Source organism: Larimichthys crocea, chromosome I, assembly GCF_000972845.2.
Source record: "Larimichthys crocea isolate SSNF chromosome I, L_crocea_2.0, whole genome shotgun sequence".
NCBI lineage: Eukaryota > Metazoa > Chordata > Actinopteri > Sciaenidae > Larimichthys > Larimichthys crocea.
The window spans coordinates 9,240,963-9,257,872 of record NC_040011.1 but is presented as its reverse complement, the minus strand read 5'-3'; the positions used below and the strand labels follow the sequence as shown (position 1 = coordinate 9,257,872).

General features: G+C 46.6%; 1 protein-coding gene across 2 annotated transcripts in view; it reads left to right on the top strand.

Moving 5' to 3' along the window:
• The window catches only part of mgat4b (alpha-1,3-mannosyl-glycoprotein 4-beta-N-acetylglucosaminyltransferase B), a 45,158-nt gene that overhangs the window by 24,023 nt on the left and 4,225 nt on the right, over positions 1–16,910 (top strand). For both annotated transcript variants that reach the window (XM_027280634.1, XM_019253025.2), the window contains exons 2-13: positions 64–243; positions 462–605; positions 2,474–2,607; positions 5,263–5,309; positions 6,465–6,578; positions 7,800–7,875; positions 8,713–8,827; positions 10,939–11,069; positions 11,156–11,263; positions 13,357–13,550; positions 13,982–14,060; positions 15,317–15,404. In XM_027280634.1, coding sequence (XP_027136435.1) covers positions 64–243; positions 462–605; positions 2,474–2,607; positions 5,263–5,309; positions 6,465–6,578; positions 7,800–7,875; positions 8,713–8,827; positions 10,939–11,069; positions 11,156–11,263; positions 13,357–13,550; positions 13,982–14,060; positions 15,317–15,404 — 1,410 coding nt within the window. The remainder of the gene's footprint in view (positions 1–63; positions 244–461; positions 606–2,473; positions 2,608–5,262; positions 5,310–6,464; positions 6,579–7,799; positions 7,876–8,712; positions 8,828–10,938; positions 11,070–11,155; positions 11,264–13,356; positions 13,551–13,981; positions 14,061–15,316; positions 15,405–16,910) is intronic.

Genomic DNA, 16,910 nt, shown 5'->3' with positions numbered 1-16,910 from the left:
CTCTCCCCTCCGCCCCCCCCTCCTCTCCTCTCCTCTTCCTCTCCTCCTCCTCCTCCTCTGTAGGAGATGTGGTGGATATCTATCAGAGGGAGTTCCTGGCGTTGAGGGAGCGCCTCCACTCGGCTGAGCAGGAGAACCTTCGGCGCTCCAAAGAGCTGAACCTGGTCCTGGAGGAGATCAAGAGGGCCATCGCTGAGAAGCAGGCGCTGAGAGACATCAACCGGACCTGGAGCAGTCTGTCAGGTCAGTGCAGCCATGAAACAGGTTTAACCCAGACCAACCTGGACTAACCTGGACTAATGTAGTCTAATCTCATCTAGTCTCACCTGGTCCAAGTCTTCTATAGTCTAACATGGTCTCATCTGACTAACCTGGTGTTATCTAGTCTGACCTGGTCTGATCTGTTCTCTCCTGGTCTGACCTGTTCTCTCCTGGTCTCTCCTGGTCTGTCCTGGTCTCAGAGGAGACGAGGTTGAAGCTGTGGAACGTGAGCAGCAGTAAGAACGTCCTGCAGCTTCCCTCCATCTTCCATCATCTTCCTCACCTGCTGAACAGAGAGGACAGCCTGCTGCCCGCCGTGCACCTGGGACAGGGACGCACCGGAGGTAACACACGCACACACACACACACACACACACACACACACACACACACACACCCGGCCCGGGGCACCTGACAGAACAAGCAGCCCAGGCAAAGTGCACCTTCTCTGGGGAAACAGCTCACTGAAGCGCCCCTGATACACCACACACTGCCTGGAGAATCAAACAGCTCCGACCAACCAGACTGGACCAAGGTCACTGTGTGTGTGTGTGTGTGTGTGTGTGTGTGTGTGTGTGTGTGTGTGCATTTTTTCTGCTTAGTAAACCACTTCCTGACAAGCCTGTCGTACACAGAGGGCATAAATACAAATAAACCAGAGAACAAACACATCAGAAAATATAAGAGTGTGTGTGTGTGTGTGTGTGTGTGTGTGTGAGTGTGTGTGTGTGTGTGTGTGTGTGTGTGTGTGTGTGTGTGTGTGTGTGTGTGTGTGTCCAGTCAAATGTATTTATGATGCACTCTGAGTAAAACAGGTTAGTCGGATGGAAAATACTTTATGATGCCGCAGGACGGAGAGATAAAAACTGAGAGAAGGAACAGAGAGAGAGAGAGTGTGTGTGTGTGTGTGTGTGTGTGTGTGTGTGTGTGTGTGTGTGACAACTCTGATTTATATGTTAAGTTAAAACACAACGGGCTGGACAAGGTTTTTTGTTTTTCCAGAACATTGTAAAGAAAGAAAGAGAGGGAGGGCAGATTATGTTAAGACTACGTCCAGGTTTTAGACAGTCTGCGGGGACGTCACAGGGACTACGTCCAGGTTTTAGACAGTCTGCGGGGACGTCACGGCGACTACGTCCAAGTTTTAGACAGTCTGCGAGGACGTCACGGAGACTACGTCCAGGTTTTAGACAGTCTGCGGGGACGTCACAGAGACTACGTCCAGGTTTTAGACAGTCTGCGGGGACGTCACTGAGACTACATCCAAGTTTTAGACAGTCTGCGGGGACGTCACGGAGACTACGTCCAGGTTTTAGACAGTCTGTGACGTCACAGAGACTACGTCCAGGTTTTAGACAGTAGATGGATGGATGGATGGATGGATGGATGGATGGATGGACAGGTGGATGGATGGATGGATGGATGGATGGATGGGTAGAAGGATGGATGGATGGATGGATGGATGGATGGATGGATGGATGAACAGGTAGATGGATGGATGGAAGGATGGATGGATGGATGGGTGGATGGATGGGTAGATGGATGGACAGGTGGATGGATGGATGGATGGATGGGTAGATGGGTGGATGGATAGATGGATGGACAGGTGGATGGATGGGTAGAAGGATGGATGGATGGATGGACAGGTAGATGGATGGGTAGATGGATGGATAGATGGATGGATGGATGGGTAGATGGATGGATGGATGGATGGATGGACAGGTAGATGGATGGGTAGATGGATGGATGGATGGATGGATGGATGGATAGATGGGTGGATGGATGTATGGATGGATGGATGGATGGATGGATGGATGGGTAGATGGGTGGATGGATGGATGGATGGATGGATGGATGGACAGACAGATGGATGGATGGATGGACAGGTGGATGGATGGGTAGATGGGTGGATGGATGGATGGATGGATGGATGGATGAATGGATGGACAGGTGGATGAATGGATGGACAGGTGGATAGATGGATGGACAGGTGGATGGATGGGTAGATGGGTGGATGGATGGATGGATGGATGGATGGATGGATGGATGGATGGATGGATGGACAGGTGGATGGATGGATGGACAGGTGGATGGATGTATGTCATCCATCTCTGTTGATGTTTCCTGAGCTCCATCTTCTCCATCTGGTCGTTCTCCATCCTCCTCCTCCTCGGTGTGCTCCACCTAAACGCTCCTCTGTGTTTGGTTCCAGTCTCCATCGTGATGGGGGTTCCCAGTGTGAAGAGGGAGGTGCACTCCTACCTGACCGACACGCTCAGCTCTCTGATGTCGGAGCTCAGCGCCGCCGAGAAGGAGGATTGTGTCATCGTGGTCCTCATCGCAGAGGTCAGTGTGTGCTGGTGCTAACGTGCTAATGCTAACCTGTAAACATGTTCTTTAAATGTGACGTAGCTCTGCTGGACTCAGGGTGGAGGATGTGCCTCCGTCCTGCTGACTGACGCAGGAGCCTCCTGCAGGAGATTAGCTCCCTCTGAGCATCATGGGAGCCTGAACAGAGATCTGAGTCTGGACGCTGAGACGTCCGTCCGTCCGTCTGTGGGTCCGGGTTACTTGCAGGACCGGCCGGTCGGTGAAGAACTGCTGGAGCTCTTTGAGGTTTGGCTGAACACCCGGAGCTGCTCACAGCGGGCCCTTCGGTGCCAGGACACACCGAGACAGGCTGGATCCAGACCTGATCCTGGAACAACGTGTCACTTTCCACACAGAGTTACGTCATAATGTGTAGCAAAGTGCAGCGGGCTGGAATCGAACCTACGTCTCAGTCTTACATGGAAGTCTTTCCAATCAGCTGTTTAGTTTGTCCAACTGGCAGAAACAAACTTCAACTATCTGCTAATCAATGTGTGTTTGTGCTGATTATCTGTGATTATCTGTGATTATCTGTGATTATCTGTGACGTGGGCAGCGACTCTGAAACCCAACGTGAAGAGGAAACTCATTTATACATAGAATTATATATTTGAATATTTTCTTTGAATACATGTTAAAATTCAACAGTTTGAAGCAGAAACATGCAACCTTCAAGTTTTTGTTTGTTCACACCTTTATTTATATTCCTGCAGCGTTTTAAGGACATGGAAACAGAATCAGTGTTTAGTGTTGGACACTGGAACATTTCATTTTACACGGCTGTGGTGTCACCGCAGGTTTCTTTAACAGAGACACTCTGACGGATTACACACACACACACACACACACACACTCTCTCTCTGGGAGTGTTTGCAGGCTTTCACCACCTCTCGGTTCCTCACTGCGACTCCTCGTCTGGATTGGATCTCAGGTCTGGCACGCTGCTGTGTTGAAGAGGAGAGCGTGATTGGCTGCAGGTGTGCCGATCACCTGTCCTGCAGCTGATGCTCCGCCCTGGAAAAACAAACAAATATGAAATAAACATCTTAAACATCTTTTCACCGTAAAATTAAAAGTTTTAGAAAGTTCATTACACTCATTTTTTCACTGTGAATAAAACAAACGCCTCTCGTCTTCAGCAGCTTTAAGCAGCTCATGGAGCAGCCAGCTAGCGCCCCCTGTAGGTGGTGACCTGGACCTTCTCGTGGTGTTCTGGTGCTCCGTCGAGCCGGGTCGGGTCACTGTGACCGTCTCTGCTCATTGTTGGACTAACGTTAGCATTAGCTCACTTATGGATGTCATGGGCCGTATGTGGACCAGATCTGAACCACCTGTGGATCCATCACTGGGTCAGACCACCTGAAACCAAACCTCCACCCAGGTCTTGTGTCTAGTTATCAGGTTGTCAGTCACCTGCAGCTCACCTGTCCTCTGACGAGCAGACACACAGACCTGTTCACCGAGTCCGTCACGTGTCGTTTGGCTCCTTCGTCATGTAAAATTCATGTGACACGTGTTTGCTGCTCGTTGGCCACGCGTGTGCTGAGTTTGTTCTGGAGGAGCGTTCCTGTTTCCAGTCTGCATCGTGAATAAATCGGATTTGAAATATTAGAGACAGATATCAGGATGACAGATGAAAACAAACTGAGTGAGCAGCCGCACAGGATCTGAGCATGAAACCGACTGTGACAGGAACACGTCTGTGGTTCTGTTCAGAGCTCGGGTTCTGGTTCATCCGACAGCAGCTTCAACACTTAAAATAAGTTTATTTAAATCTTATTAGTTTGACATTGACCATTGATTATGACATTTTACTTTAATTTGATGCTTTTTGTTTGGCAGCTGCTGACTGTAAACATGTTTATCTCTGCTGTTGGACATTTGGACATTTGGACATTTGGACATGGGGACTTATGGACACTGACTCACTGCTGGAGCCAGCCTCAAGTGGACGTTAGAGGAACTGCAAATGGCTTCACATCACAATTGTGTTTGTGTTCAGCTCATGTGGAAACCTCCGCTGTGAACACGGTCTGGACCTGGTTCTGGTTCTGGTTTTGGCCTCTGTGTTCTGCCCAGTACAGAAATCTCTGTTTTTGGTCATCAACAACTTTCCGAGTCTCAGAGAGAGGAGTGTGATTTTCACCAGCGAGCAGCTCGAAGCTCCGTCTGCTCCTCGTTAACACTGACTCTGTGGTAAGCTCCACCCAGCTGGCACCTCCAGGACGGCAAAACAAACCACAGACTCTGTGCAGCTCCGCCCGGCTGCTGGAAAACATGTGCGACCTCCGAGCGACCTTCAGAGCCAGATGATTGGGTCCCAGAGGGAGTCCATCGAGGCTCTGATTGGCTGAGTGGGAGGCTGGACTGTGATGTCATCTATTGCTCAAGTTGTTGTTGATGGTCGAGCGGGAACAAATGTGTGTGTGTGTGTGTGTGTGTGTGTGTGTGTGTGTGTGTGTGTGTGTGTGTGTGTGTGTGTGTGTCGTTCGTAGCTAAATGAGTTTAGCAACTAACGCGATCCATGATGCTAACCTGTGTGTCGCCCAGCTCCAGTTCTGGCACGACACCAACCGTCATCTGCTGATGTCACAATAACAGCTGTGTGTGTGTGTGTGTGTGTGTTTTCAGGCGGATCAGCAGTACGCCAGCAGTGTAGCAGAGAACCTGAAGCGCCTGTAAGTCCAGCTGCATGATGGGATGCCGTTTCTACGGCAACGGATATAGGATTCCTGTGTGTGTGTGTGTGTGTGTGTGTGTGTGTGTGTTTGATGTCGGCTCGTACGTGTCAGCCTTTGATCACTGCTGTGTGTGAACAGCTGTGTGTGTGCCATTGTTCACGCCATGTTAGTGCATGATTAATTTATCACACACACACACACAGCCTGCAGCATGAACTGTGTCAGCAGGAAGCTTTGTGTGTGTGTGTGTGTGTGTGTGTGTGTGAAAACATTTTTAAATTCAAAGATCAAGTCTGATGTTTCCTTCCTTTCCTTCATCCTTCCTTCATTAACCCTCCTGTAGCTTTGCCTCCTTCACTCTTTTCCTTCCCTACATCCTAACTCTCTTCTCACCTCAATCGAGACACAGACAAGACCATGTTAAGACTACGTTAAGACTAAGTTAGGACCGAGTTAAAAACAAGTTAAGACCGAGTTAAGACCGAGTTAAGACCGAGTTAAGACCGAGTTAAAAACAAGTTAAGACCGAGTTAAGGCCAAGTTAAGACCGAGTTAAGGCCAAGTTAAGACCAAGTTAAGGCCAAGTTAAGGCCAAATTAAGACCAAGTTAAGGCCAAGTTAAGACCAAGTTAAGACCAAGTTAAGACCAAGTTAAGACCACGTTAAGACCACGTTAAGACCACATTAGGACCAAGTTAAGACCATGTTAAGACCATGTTAAGGCCAAGTTAAGGCCAAGTTAAGACCACGTTAAGACCAAGTTAAGGCCAAGTTAAGACCGAATTAAAAACAAGTTAAGTCAAAGTTAAGACCAAGTTAAGACCGAGTTAAGACCACGTTAAGACTAAGACTTTGAGCCGATCCAGACTTCAGTAAGCGTCCTGTGGATTGGACGGTCAGACATGGTGCTGCTCCAATCAGGATCCTCCAGATTTTTTAAGGAAGTTAGAAGGTGATGATGGCCACGCCCACCAGCTGGAGCCAATCAGGAGCGGGGAACAAACAGCTAGCTTAGCATACACGTTCACGATTATAACCACCTCTCCTCTCCTTCATCCTCCTTTCCATCATCCTTCTTCTTCTTCTTCTTCTGGTTTTGGACATCATGGACGTTTCCATGGCGACCTCACTGACTTCCTGTTTGTGTGTCAGTTTCCCAGCAGAGATCCAGTCCGGCCTGTTGGAGGTCGTCTCTCCGTCCGTCCACTTTTACCCCGACTTCTCCAAACTCAGAGAGTCCTTTGGAGACCCCAAAGAGAGAGTCAGGTCAGTGTGTGTGTGTGTGTGTGTCTGTGTGTGTGTGTGTGTGTGTCTGTGTAGAAACAACCCTTTGGTTTATTCAACACTTCACCAACATCATGACTCAGTCTGTGTGGAACAACCTTGTGTTTTGTTTATGTGTGTTTGTGTGTGTGTGAGTGTGTGTGTGTGTGTGTGTGGCTTCAGTAAAGGAAACTCCTCTTTCACTATAAAAGTCTGTTTTAATAACAAAATGAATCATCATTTTCCAAGAGCAGACTGTGTAAGACCAGGACACACACACACACACACGCACACACACACACACGCACACACACACACACGCGCGTAAGTGACACTCTGTGTTTATCAGCTCCAGTAATCAGAGAAAGTTGAGTAACTGTGTGTGTGTGTGTGTGTGTGTGTGTGTGTGTGTCGTTAGCTCGCTCATGAATTAGACATGACAGGCTGACAGAAGCCTGGTGAGCTGTTTAACACACACACACACACACACACACACACACACACAGATCAAGGTGACATCATTTTACTTAATAACTATTGCTCCGCCCCCTTTGGTCATGTTACCATGGTAACAAAGGAGAGCGAGGAGGAGGTTAATAAAGGACAGAAGACAGAAGACTGGAGAGAGGGAAGGAAGCGGAGGCGGTAGTGGGAGGTAGGAGGGGAGGGGGAGGAGGTGGAGGAGGAGGAGGAGAAGGAGGAGGAAGAGGTGGAGGAGGAGGAGGAGGAGGAGGAGCTGTTTTTGGATTTTATATATAGTATTTAACAGTTTTACAGTGTTAACAAGCAGACAGTGACACGTCCATCTGAGACTGTTAACAGAGAATCAACTTCAGTATCTTTAAAATTCAAAAACTTCCAGCGTTCCTCTAACGTCCACCTGAGGCTGGCTCCAGAAGTGAGTCAGTCTCCATAAGTCCCCATGTCCAAATGTCCAACTTCACAGCAGAAATAAACATGTTTACAGCCTGGTACAAAAAACAGTTTTGGTCTCTGTAGCTAATTTCCCCGTTCATGACAACTGTACTGAGGGTGAATTTATATACAACTCACCTGTTCACATTATATTAAGGCTTAAAGTTATGCAGGATTAAGAGCGGGGACACTTTGACTGACAGGTGGGTGTCGTCATGGAGACTACGTCCAGGTTTTAGACAGTCTGTGATGTCATGACTCATTGAATCTTCATTCAGTGACTATTTGTCTCCTCTTCCTCTTCCTCAGGTGGAGGACGAAGCAGAATCTGGATTACTGTTTCCTGATGATGTACGCTCAGTCTAAAGGAACGTACTACGTCCAGGTAAGAAAGGAAACGCTGTACAGATGTTTCAAAATAAAAGCCTGTGTTTCCTGCAGGCTTTTAATCTGTTGAGATTGTTGTTGTTGTTTCCTGTTTTAACCTTATGGAGACTGACTCACTTCTGGAGCCAGCCTCAAGTGGATGTTAGAGGAACTGCAGCTTGTGTTTCAGACAGGAAGTGGCTCTGATGGTTTTGTTTTGGTCGTCTCCGTCCTCGCCGTGTGACCGCTGGCTCTTTATGTTTTGGGGCTGTTGTCCTTGAACGCACCTCTCCCAGCCGGAGAGCCGGAGCTCTTATTTTGTGGTGATGGGGGCTTCCAGCCGGAGCTCTTATTTTGTAGTGATGGGGCTCCCAGCCGGAGCTCTTATTTTGTAGTAATGGGGCTCCCCGCCATCCTCTCAGCTTGGCGGCGGCGGTGATGGAGCGTTGGGCTGCTCCAACATGAAGCGTTTTGACAGGAACACAGAGACACGTCGATGTTTTGACACCTTAAACTCACTCTGAACTTTCCAGAGTTTCTCCTCAGAGATGATGGCAGGGAGGAGGTGGAGGAGGTGGAGGAGGTGGAGGAGGTAATTACTCCAAGTCGACTCCCCTGAGACTGAAGTGGAGGATGTAGACGTCTGTCAGGAGGCTGCAGAGCTGCCATGTTGAAGCTCAGTTCAGGATTCATGTGTCACTTTTAATTAGTCCATAGATTGATGAAGATCCTCGTGTGAGATCCACATGAATCTACAACAAATATTATCAGCTCTCTGTGTGCTGAATGTGTTGTAGTTAGAGTATTTCTGTGTTTGTACTGAAGTATCCGAGTACTTCCTCTCTCTCTCTCACAGCTGGAGGACGACATCGTCGCTCGTCCGAATTACTTCACCACCATGAAGAACTTTGCTCTGCAGCAGCCGCTGGAGGAGTGGATGATCCTCGAGTTTTCTCAGCTCGGCTTCATTGGTGAGTCCTCTGCAGAACCCTGGAGGTTCTGGTTCTGGTTCTGCTCTCTGCTCTCTGACAGGAAACTAAATGGACTCCAGCAGATTAATTGAAGCGTCAGCGTCTGATCTGCTTTCTAATTATTCTGTCGAGGCTGATCAATGACTTCTGTCTTCCCGGGTCCAATCAGGCCCGGCGCTGACATGTGGAGCGCAGACGTTTACTCGCCTGGAACCGTGAGCTGATGTCAGGTTCAGGTTTTCACTCCTCAGAAGTGTTTCCAGCTGACAGATGGAGGCCGGACGGGCCAGAAATCACACAGGTCGTCGGTCCGATCGCCAACAGAGCAGATATTTAGTCCGTGTGACCGGAAGACTGAAAATATGAAGGTCATTGAATTCAAGGATTCTCAGGAACACACCTGGAAAACAGACGAGTTTGATTCTTTGAGATCAGATGTGAATATTTGTGTTGATAAGTCAAAACAATGTCTGTTACCACGGTAACCGTACACAAAGATGTAAAGACATCAGACTGTGTGTGTGTGTGTGTGTGTGTGTGTGTGTGTGTGTGTGTGTGTGTGTGTTTCCTCCTCCTGAAGCCGCTCACACACAAAATTACCCATCGTCATTTTTCCTCCCATGAGGCTTTGCTGCTCCACTTCCCTCTAATAGGTCCCCGAGCACTCGGCCCGTCACGACTGAAGAATCAAGCGCACCTCGTTTTTTTTCCTCCAGAGGCTGAAAAAACTAAAGTCAGGAAGAAACGAGGAAGATTTCTGAAAACACTTCTTCAGCAGTTACAGAGTTCAGGAGGAAACAAAGTCAACTCTGAATTTCATCTCAGTTCAAGCGTTTGTTTACAAACAGTCTGATCACGTTAACGAGTTTCTGCTGCGTCCAAATGAAATGAAACACTTTACACGTGAATTATTGATCTGATGATCAGCAGAGAAAACAACCAATTATGTCATTACGCGTGTGTGTGTGTGTGTGTGTGTGTGTGTGTGTGTGTGTGTGTGTGTGTCCCAGAGGGAGAATATAACACACACACACACACACACTCACACACACACACCATCATGTGGTGCAGAACATTTTAACATGTTGTCTCTGCTTCCTGTTCGGTGTGTGTGAGGCGAATGAAACTGTTGAATTCTGGGTATTCTAACAGTAAAGTTAATGGTGGAGTGTGTGTGTGTATGTGTGTGTGTGTGTGTGTGTGTGTGTGTGTGTGTGTGTGTGTGTGTGTGTGTGTCGTGCTCTCCCTTCATCACACACTCTTTGTTCAGCAGAAGAAGACAGTCCAGCTGCACATACATGAACTTCATCCAATCAGAATCGAGCTCAGAGGAGCTTCATCTTTCCACAATCCTCAGCTGCTGTTTCTGTCACTTCCTCCCCCCTCTCCTCCTCCCTCTCCTCCCTCTCCCCCCTCTCCTCCGTCTCCTCCTCCCTCTCCTCCCTCTCCTCCTCCCTCTCCCCCCTCTCCTCCTCCCTCTCCTCCCTCTCCTCCCTCTCCTCTCTCTCCTCCTCCCTCTCCTCCCTCTCCTCCTCCCTCTCCTCAGGCCGTTCTCTAATTCAGCTGCTCAGATCTGTTTTCTAAGTTTAGCTTCATTCTGCTGGTTTGTTCTGTGACGGATCAGGAGGCGGGCCGAGCTCTGCTGGCCTCAGAGTCCAGTGAGACGGTCTGAACCCGACCAGAACCAACCAGCTTCATATGTTCAGTGTTAAGTCAGCTGCAGCTCCCATGGTGCATTTCAGATGATATTGACATTTGTCATTTCAGCGGTCTAAAATCAAACACGTTATTTTAAAACATTAATTAATTATTTAATTACCAGTTTAATGATTCATTTGACACGTGAAGCTTCTGACTGTAGCGGCAGCAAAGGCTCATGGATCCTGTAGTCAAATTACACAAAGAGACAAAAGAGAACCAACCACGATCAGGCTCATTAGTATTCAATAAAAATGACTGAGGAGGATTAAAGACTGTGTCTGCAGCTGCTGTGACCTCTGACCTCGTCTGTAGATCGAGGACTCTCATTGGCTCATTCCTCAGACAAAATGTCCTCTGTGTTTGAATCGTCCAGTCACAGTCCATGAACTAAACAAACGTCTTCTCCTCAGGTAAGATGTTCAAGTCCTTGGACCTGTCGCTCATCGTGGAGTTCATGCTGATGTTCTACAAAGACAAGCCCATCGACTGGCTGCTGGACCACATCATGTGGGTCAAAGTGTGCAACCCAGAGAAGGACGCGGTGAGTCTCCGAGACTGAAGCGGGTCAGTGCCGCATCGACAGGACGGAACAACGTTAGTTTAACGTTGTTGATGTGTTTGTTCCAGAAACACTGTGACAGACAGAAAGCCAACCTGAGGATTCGATTCAAACCGTCGCTCTTCCAACATGTCGGCACGCACTCGTCTCTGGCTGGAAAAATACAGAAACTCAAGGTAACAACGAGTGTGTGTGTGTGTGTGTGTGTGTGTGTGTGTGTGTGTGTGTGTGTGTGTGTGTGTGTGTGTGAGGATGATGACATCAGCTGTCACTGAAGGTCGGCCAATATCAGGTTAAATGATGTTTCTGTCAGGGAGCTATACATGTATGAAAGGAACAAGAGACACACACCTGTGTCAGGTGAGGTGACCTGAGCCCAGAGGACTGACATGAGAGACCAGGTCTGTCCCATGCTGCAGATTAACCTCCAACAGGTCTGCAACCATGGAGACAGAAAACAAAGCAAGAGCAGAGAGACATCAGAGAGACACCATGAGACAGCTTTAAAATATCTGTTGTTGACTGTCGTCTAAAACCTGGACGTAGTCTCCGTGACGTCCTCGCAGACTGTCTAAAACCTGGACGTAGTCTCTGAGACGTCCCCGCAGACTGTCTAAAACCTGGACGTAGTCTCTGTGACGTCCCCGCAGACTCTGGTAGTCTGAGGTTCAGTCCGTACAGATGAAGGTTGAGCGTCTCTGCAGTCGTCAGCGTTCAGCAGCTTCGTTTCCTGCCAGCAGCTCGGAGCCGAACGCCTTGACTCGCCTCTGATTACTGTGTTGAGAGCGATGGATATTAGCCCCGCTGACTGCTGCTGCAATCTGCTCCAATCAATTGGATATTGATCCGACCGTCCCGGACCGGCGCCTCCTCGATGTGTGGATTGAACCACAGAGGACCGGCCTGCATGGGAGGCTGTAGATGGAGGCTAAACATAGCTATTACCCTCCAGACTGAAATGTTCATGCGGTTTAGTCAGAAAACCAACCTGAGGCTTAAAAATCAAAGATCTGTTCAAACATGAGAGTCTAAGTCTAAAATAATCACTGATTAAAAATAAAGAAATTAATATATATTCATAAAATATAATTTCTTCTTGTTACCCAGTGTGTGTGAGCTGTGAGCTAAAAATTCAACATCTAGTGAAATATGATGATTTGGTTTCTGGCTGGTTAGATGAGCGGATCAGAACCACTCCTCTGTCTGTGCTAAATATGAAATAAATAAATAAGAAGCTCCAGCTAGCACTCAGTTATCTTAGAACACATTAATAGCCCTGAGCCCATCCCCTAGTAACACCTGGTACTGTCTAATGCCCTTTTACACCCTGTAACCTCCCTCAGACCTTGTTACTGTACTACAGTTTAGTGTCCTTGAAATATTAGGACCCCCATATGTGCCCCTCTAGGAGACCTTTACTGCCTCTAATACCCCTGAGGTGTGCAACCCCCTAGTATCCCTGAAGACACTGCAATGCCCTAATATCTTCTGGTAACCCCAAGACCTCAGAATTCCTTTTATCATCTCAGGGTACAAGCTCCAGGTCTGAACATCTTCCCCCGTCACACCTCTAGTACCCTCTTAGACCTCTGAAACTTGTTGCCCCTGAAATATGTACCACCTAGTACCACCACAGTAACATGCAATGCCCTGGTACTCTACATGCGCTATAACTCCTTGGTCTTTATAACCTAGACCCTGTAAAGACTGTGACATCCAGGTTACCCCCAGTGCCCATAATGCACTGGTAGATTTTGTCCCATCACATCTTTTTACATCTGAATTCTGGTGTTTTGGTGTTTCTGGCAATAAAGTGACAGCTACTCAGATCCAGGATCCAGGAGGTCCAGTCCACATGTCAAAGTGTCTCTGGGCAAGTCACTGAACCCCAAATTGATCAGACCAGATTGGTAGCTCATAAACCTTTTAATAACCCGAACATCCACCAAGGAGGTTTATCAACATCAAACCTGAAGTCATTCTTCTGTTTCTTGCTGGTATCTTTGTGAGAGTCTCTGTACTGAACTGAAACTGGGTTAGTCATCAAGGACAGCTAGAAGGTTTGCAATGATACCAGTGTAAAAGGTGTTGGGCGTCTGGATGAATAAAGGTTCATATTATTTTCTGGTCAGCGCACAGTGGTGTCATATTAGTGTTTCTGTTGATTCTTCAGTGATACAACGAGGCAACGTGTACTCACAGAAAACTGCCTGATATCTGAATCCACTGCTCTCAACATTTGAACGCAACAAACTCATGTTTGTTCCAGGATAAGGACTTTGGGAAACAGACCCTCCATAAGGGTCATGCCAACCCGCTGGCAGAGGTGACGACCAGCCTGAAGACATACCAGCACTTCACCCTGGAGAAAGCCTACCTGGGAGAGGACTTCTTCTGGGCCTTCACACCTGTAGCGGGGGACTTCATACGGATACGATTCTTCACACCTGTCCGCATCGAGAGGTTGGTACCAAGAGTTACAGTGTAGATCTGAAGTTACGAGGGGTCACAAGGTGTGAGGGGTACCAGATGATACCAAGGTCTTACCACAGATTACAGATTAGAAGGTATGACAGGGTCCAGAGGATACCAGAGCATTGGTAAGTTTATTAAGAGGGTTACATGGTTGTGGGGCAGCAAGGAATACCGAAGTTGATACTAGAGTTGACCCAAGGTTGGCACAAGAGGGTACTTAGAATTCGTGGGTCTCTGGGCAATGAAGGGTTCTCAGGTTTATTAAAGGGTACTGAGATGTTATGGGTACCAAAATCTAACACAGTATTTACAGGAGTTTAAGCACATGTGGCGTACCAGAACACATTTCATGGGAAAAGGCTTAGGGGATATATACGTATATAATGATTATATATCGACTTTGTCTGTTTGTGTTTCAGGTATTTCTTTCGGAGCGGAAACATCGAACATCCAGGAGACAAACTTTTCAACACATCAGTGGAGGTTCTGCCATTTGATGTGAGTCTAGAAATCCGGTCCAGTTACTGAACCTAATCACAAAACACGGGTCTTGTTTTTTACCTTTGTCAATCATTTCTAGCAAAAATGTACTCAGCAAGTTGAAAGCTCTAATCTGCAAAACGTGACATCTGACGGGTCGAGAGACTCGAGCTGTCAAATATCCAGAAAGATACAGACCAGCAGGAGTCTGTTGTAAACCTCCATCACAGTTTACAGACCTCTGTCCTGCTTTAACTGTGACCTCCTGTACTGTACATAACGTAACATAGTTGTACTCACTGTACTCATAGTAGTACTCTCAGAGATGAGTCCAGTGTTTTGATGTTTGATAGAAATTTAAAAAATGACGGACACAGCCAAATGAATAAATAAATCATCTTCCTCTTTAACAAGAGATCAGTGGTATGAGGCTGTTTTAAGTGAGCATGTCAACTATTTTAACATTAATGCATCGTCATGTGGGCGACTGTAACGTGACGGCTGATTAAGTCTCACAGCAGGACAAAGAGGACAAAGAGCTCCGACTGAGATTATCGGACAAGAGAGAGCGAGGAATAAAAAGAGACAAAAAAATCATGAACCAACACCGAGAGAGCCGAGGGAGAGATGGCTGAGAAGGTGGAGGCGGTTGCCATGGTAACGCTGACCAGGAGAGAGGAGAGGGAGATGATATCAGGGACTGATAGGAGAGGAGGATGTGGAAGATTAACAAAATGCAAGACAGACAAAAACTAGAAGAGACATTTTTCTTCAGAGTAACAAAGAGAGACACAGAATCCTGTCCAGAGAAAAACCTCGAGGTCGGTATTAGGTCACGTGTTTCCCGTGTTTAACTTGTGGGAAGCCAGTGAGGGATCTCCACCCTGTCCTAGAATGAGGAACATCAACTGGTTGGTCGTTGAAAAAGTGATTTTAAAGTGCTGGACAGGTTTTTACAAAAGAGGCGCGTGAGAAGCATCCCAGCATTCAAACAACTGCTGCGACCAGGCAACTGTGACTTTATTTATATAATTCTCAAGAAGACCAAGTGTGGTCAGTCTGTAGGGACTCGTACCATGAGGTGGCCTTTAGACCTTTACCGCAGGTTTTACCAGTTACACTAATGAAGGTTCCATTCATGTCAGACAGAGTCAGAGTGCTGCTCGCTGCAATGAATGGAAAATTAAATTTCAATTTGACTTCTCTTACTCGTTTATTTGTTTTTTTTAAACTTTAATAAATCATCTAACGGGACAGAAAATGTGTGTTTGCAGAATATCCAGGCAGACAAAGAGGCCTTGACAGAAGGGAGAGAGAAATCGCCAAAGTACCATCGGACAGAAGATGGCTTCATCAGAATAGGTGAGTGATGACATCACAGGTTGAATCATGACGTCAGCACCCAGCTTTACCTGTAGAACATTTCAGAATTTCAAACATTTCTAATTTCATTTAAACACAAACTTAAGAAGTTACTGCAAGAAATATTTAAACTTTCCAAAAACGTCCCCGTAGGTCTGAACGTCCTCATAGGACTGAACGTTCTCGTAGGTCTGAAGGTCCTCGTAGGTCTGAAGGTCCTCGTAGGTCTGAAGGTCCTCGTAGGTCTGAACGTCCTCGTAGGACTGAACGTTCTCGTAGGTCTGAACGTCCTCGTAGGTCTGAACGTCCTCATAGGACTGAACGTCCTCGTAGGACTGAACGTTCTCGTAGGACTGAACGTTCTCGTAGGACTGAACGTCCTCGTAGGTCTGAACATTCTCGTAGTTCTGAACGTCCTTTATGGTCCCCATAAAGACACACTAACAAACACACACAGTGTTTAAAGGGGTTTGTGGGACATTTACAAGTTTGTCTGGTGACGTAAAGTTCACATTTTATTTTATGATGTTATATAAACAGTAAAAACAGCTGCAGTACTGCTTTTAACAGTAGTACATCCACCCAGTCAGTGACTCTCAACCTGAGGGTCGGGACCCCTAAAAGGGGTCGCAGGATAAATCACCACATGGTCACGGAGGATGATTAACATATTTTGGTGAGCAGCGTGGAATCAGCTTTATACCATCATATTTGATCATATTCTGTCATATAACATCATGTACATCTATATACACTCACTGGCCACTTCATTAGGTACACATTGTTGTTGCAGCACAGTGAGCTCACTGCCATGTTCATAAAAACATGATTTGTGACATGGCGTGTTATCGAGCTGGTGCACTGTGGTCATAAAGGGAAGGACGTGGTCAGCAGCAGTACTTAGGTCGTCCGTTACAAACATAAAGAGGAAGATTAAAAAATAAAAACTAAGACCGGCTCTGATGGCTGGTTTACCTGCACTGTGCTAACCTGGTTACTGTGAAAGCAGCAGGTCTTTGTTCCGCACACGCTGATTTAGAAACATCTGTTTTAATGAATTCATGGATTATTCTCATTTACATGATGTTTAATAAACCACAGCACTGACAGTGAGCGGCTTCATTAAAACACATGGGAACAATAGAAACAGCTCTGAAAAATGATTTATTCATACACAAATAAATAATAAAAGCAATAAATAAAATAAACAAAAACATTGTGAATAAAATAAAAACAGATGATTAAATGAACTCATCGGGGTCAGACCTCCATCATGAATCATAACTGTAATAAATAAAAACAAAGGAGGAGTAAAACCATCAAAGACTAAAAAAAAATCAATGAACACTTAAATAAACGTTACCCATCATCCTTCAGGGTCCATCAGCAGAGTTATTATTTTTCATGAACTGATTTATTGATTTATAAAAAATAAACGACGAGCTGCTCTGTGAACGTCGAACAAACAGTTTGTTTCATCTGAGTTTTACGTTCACGACTTTTCTG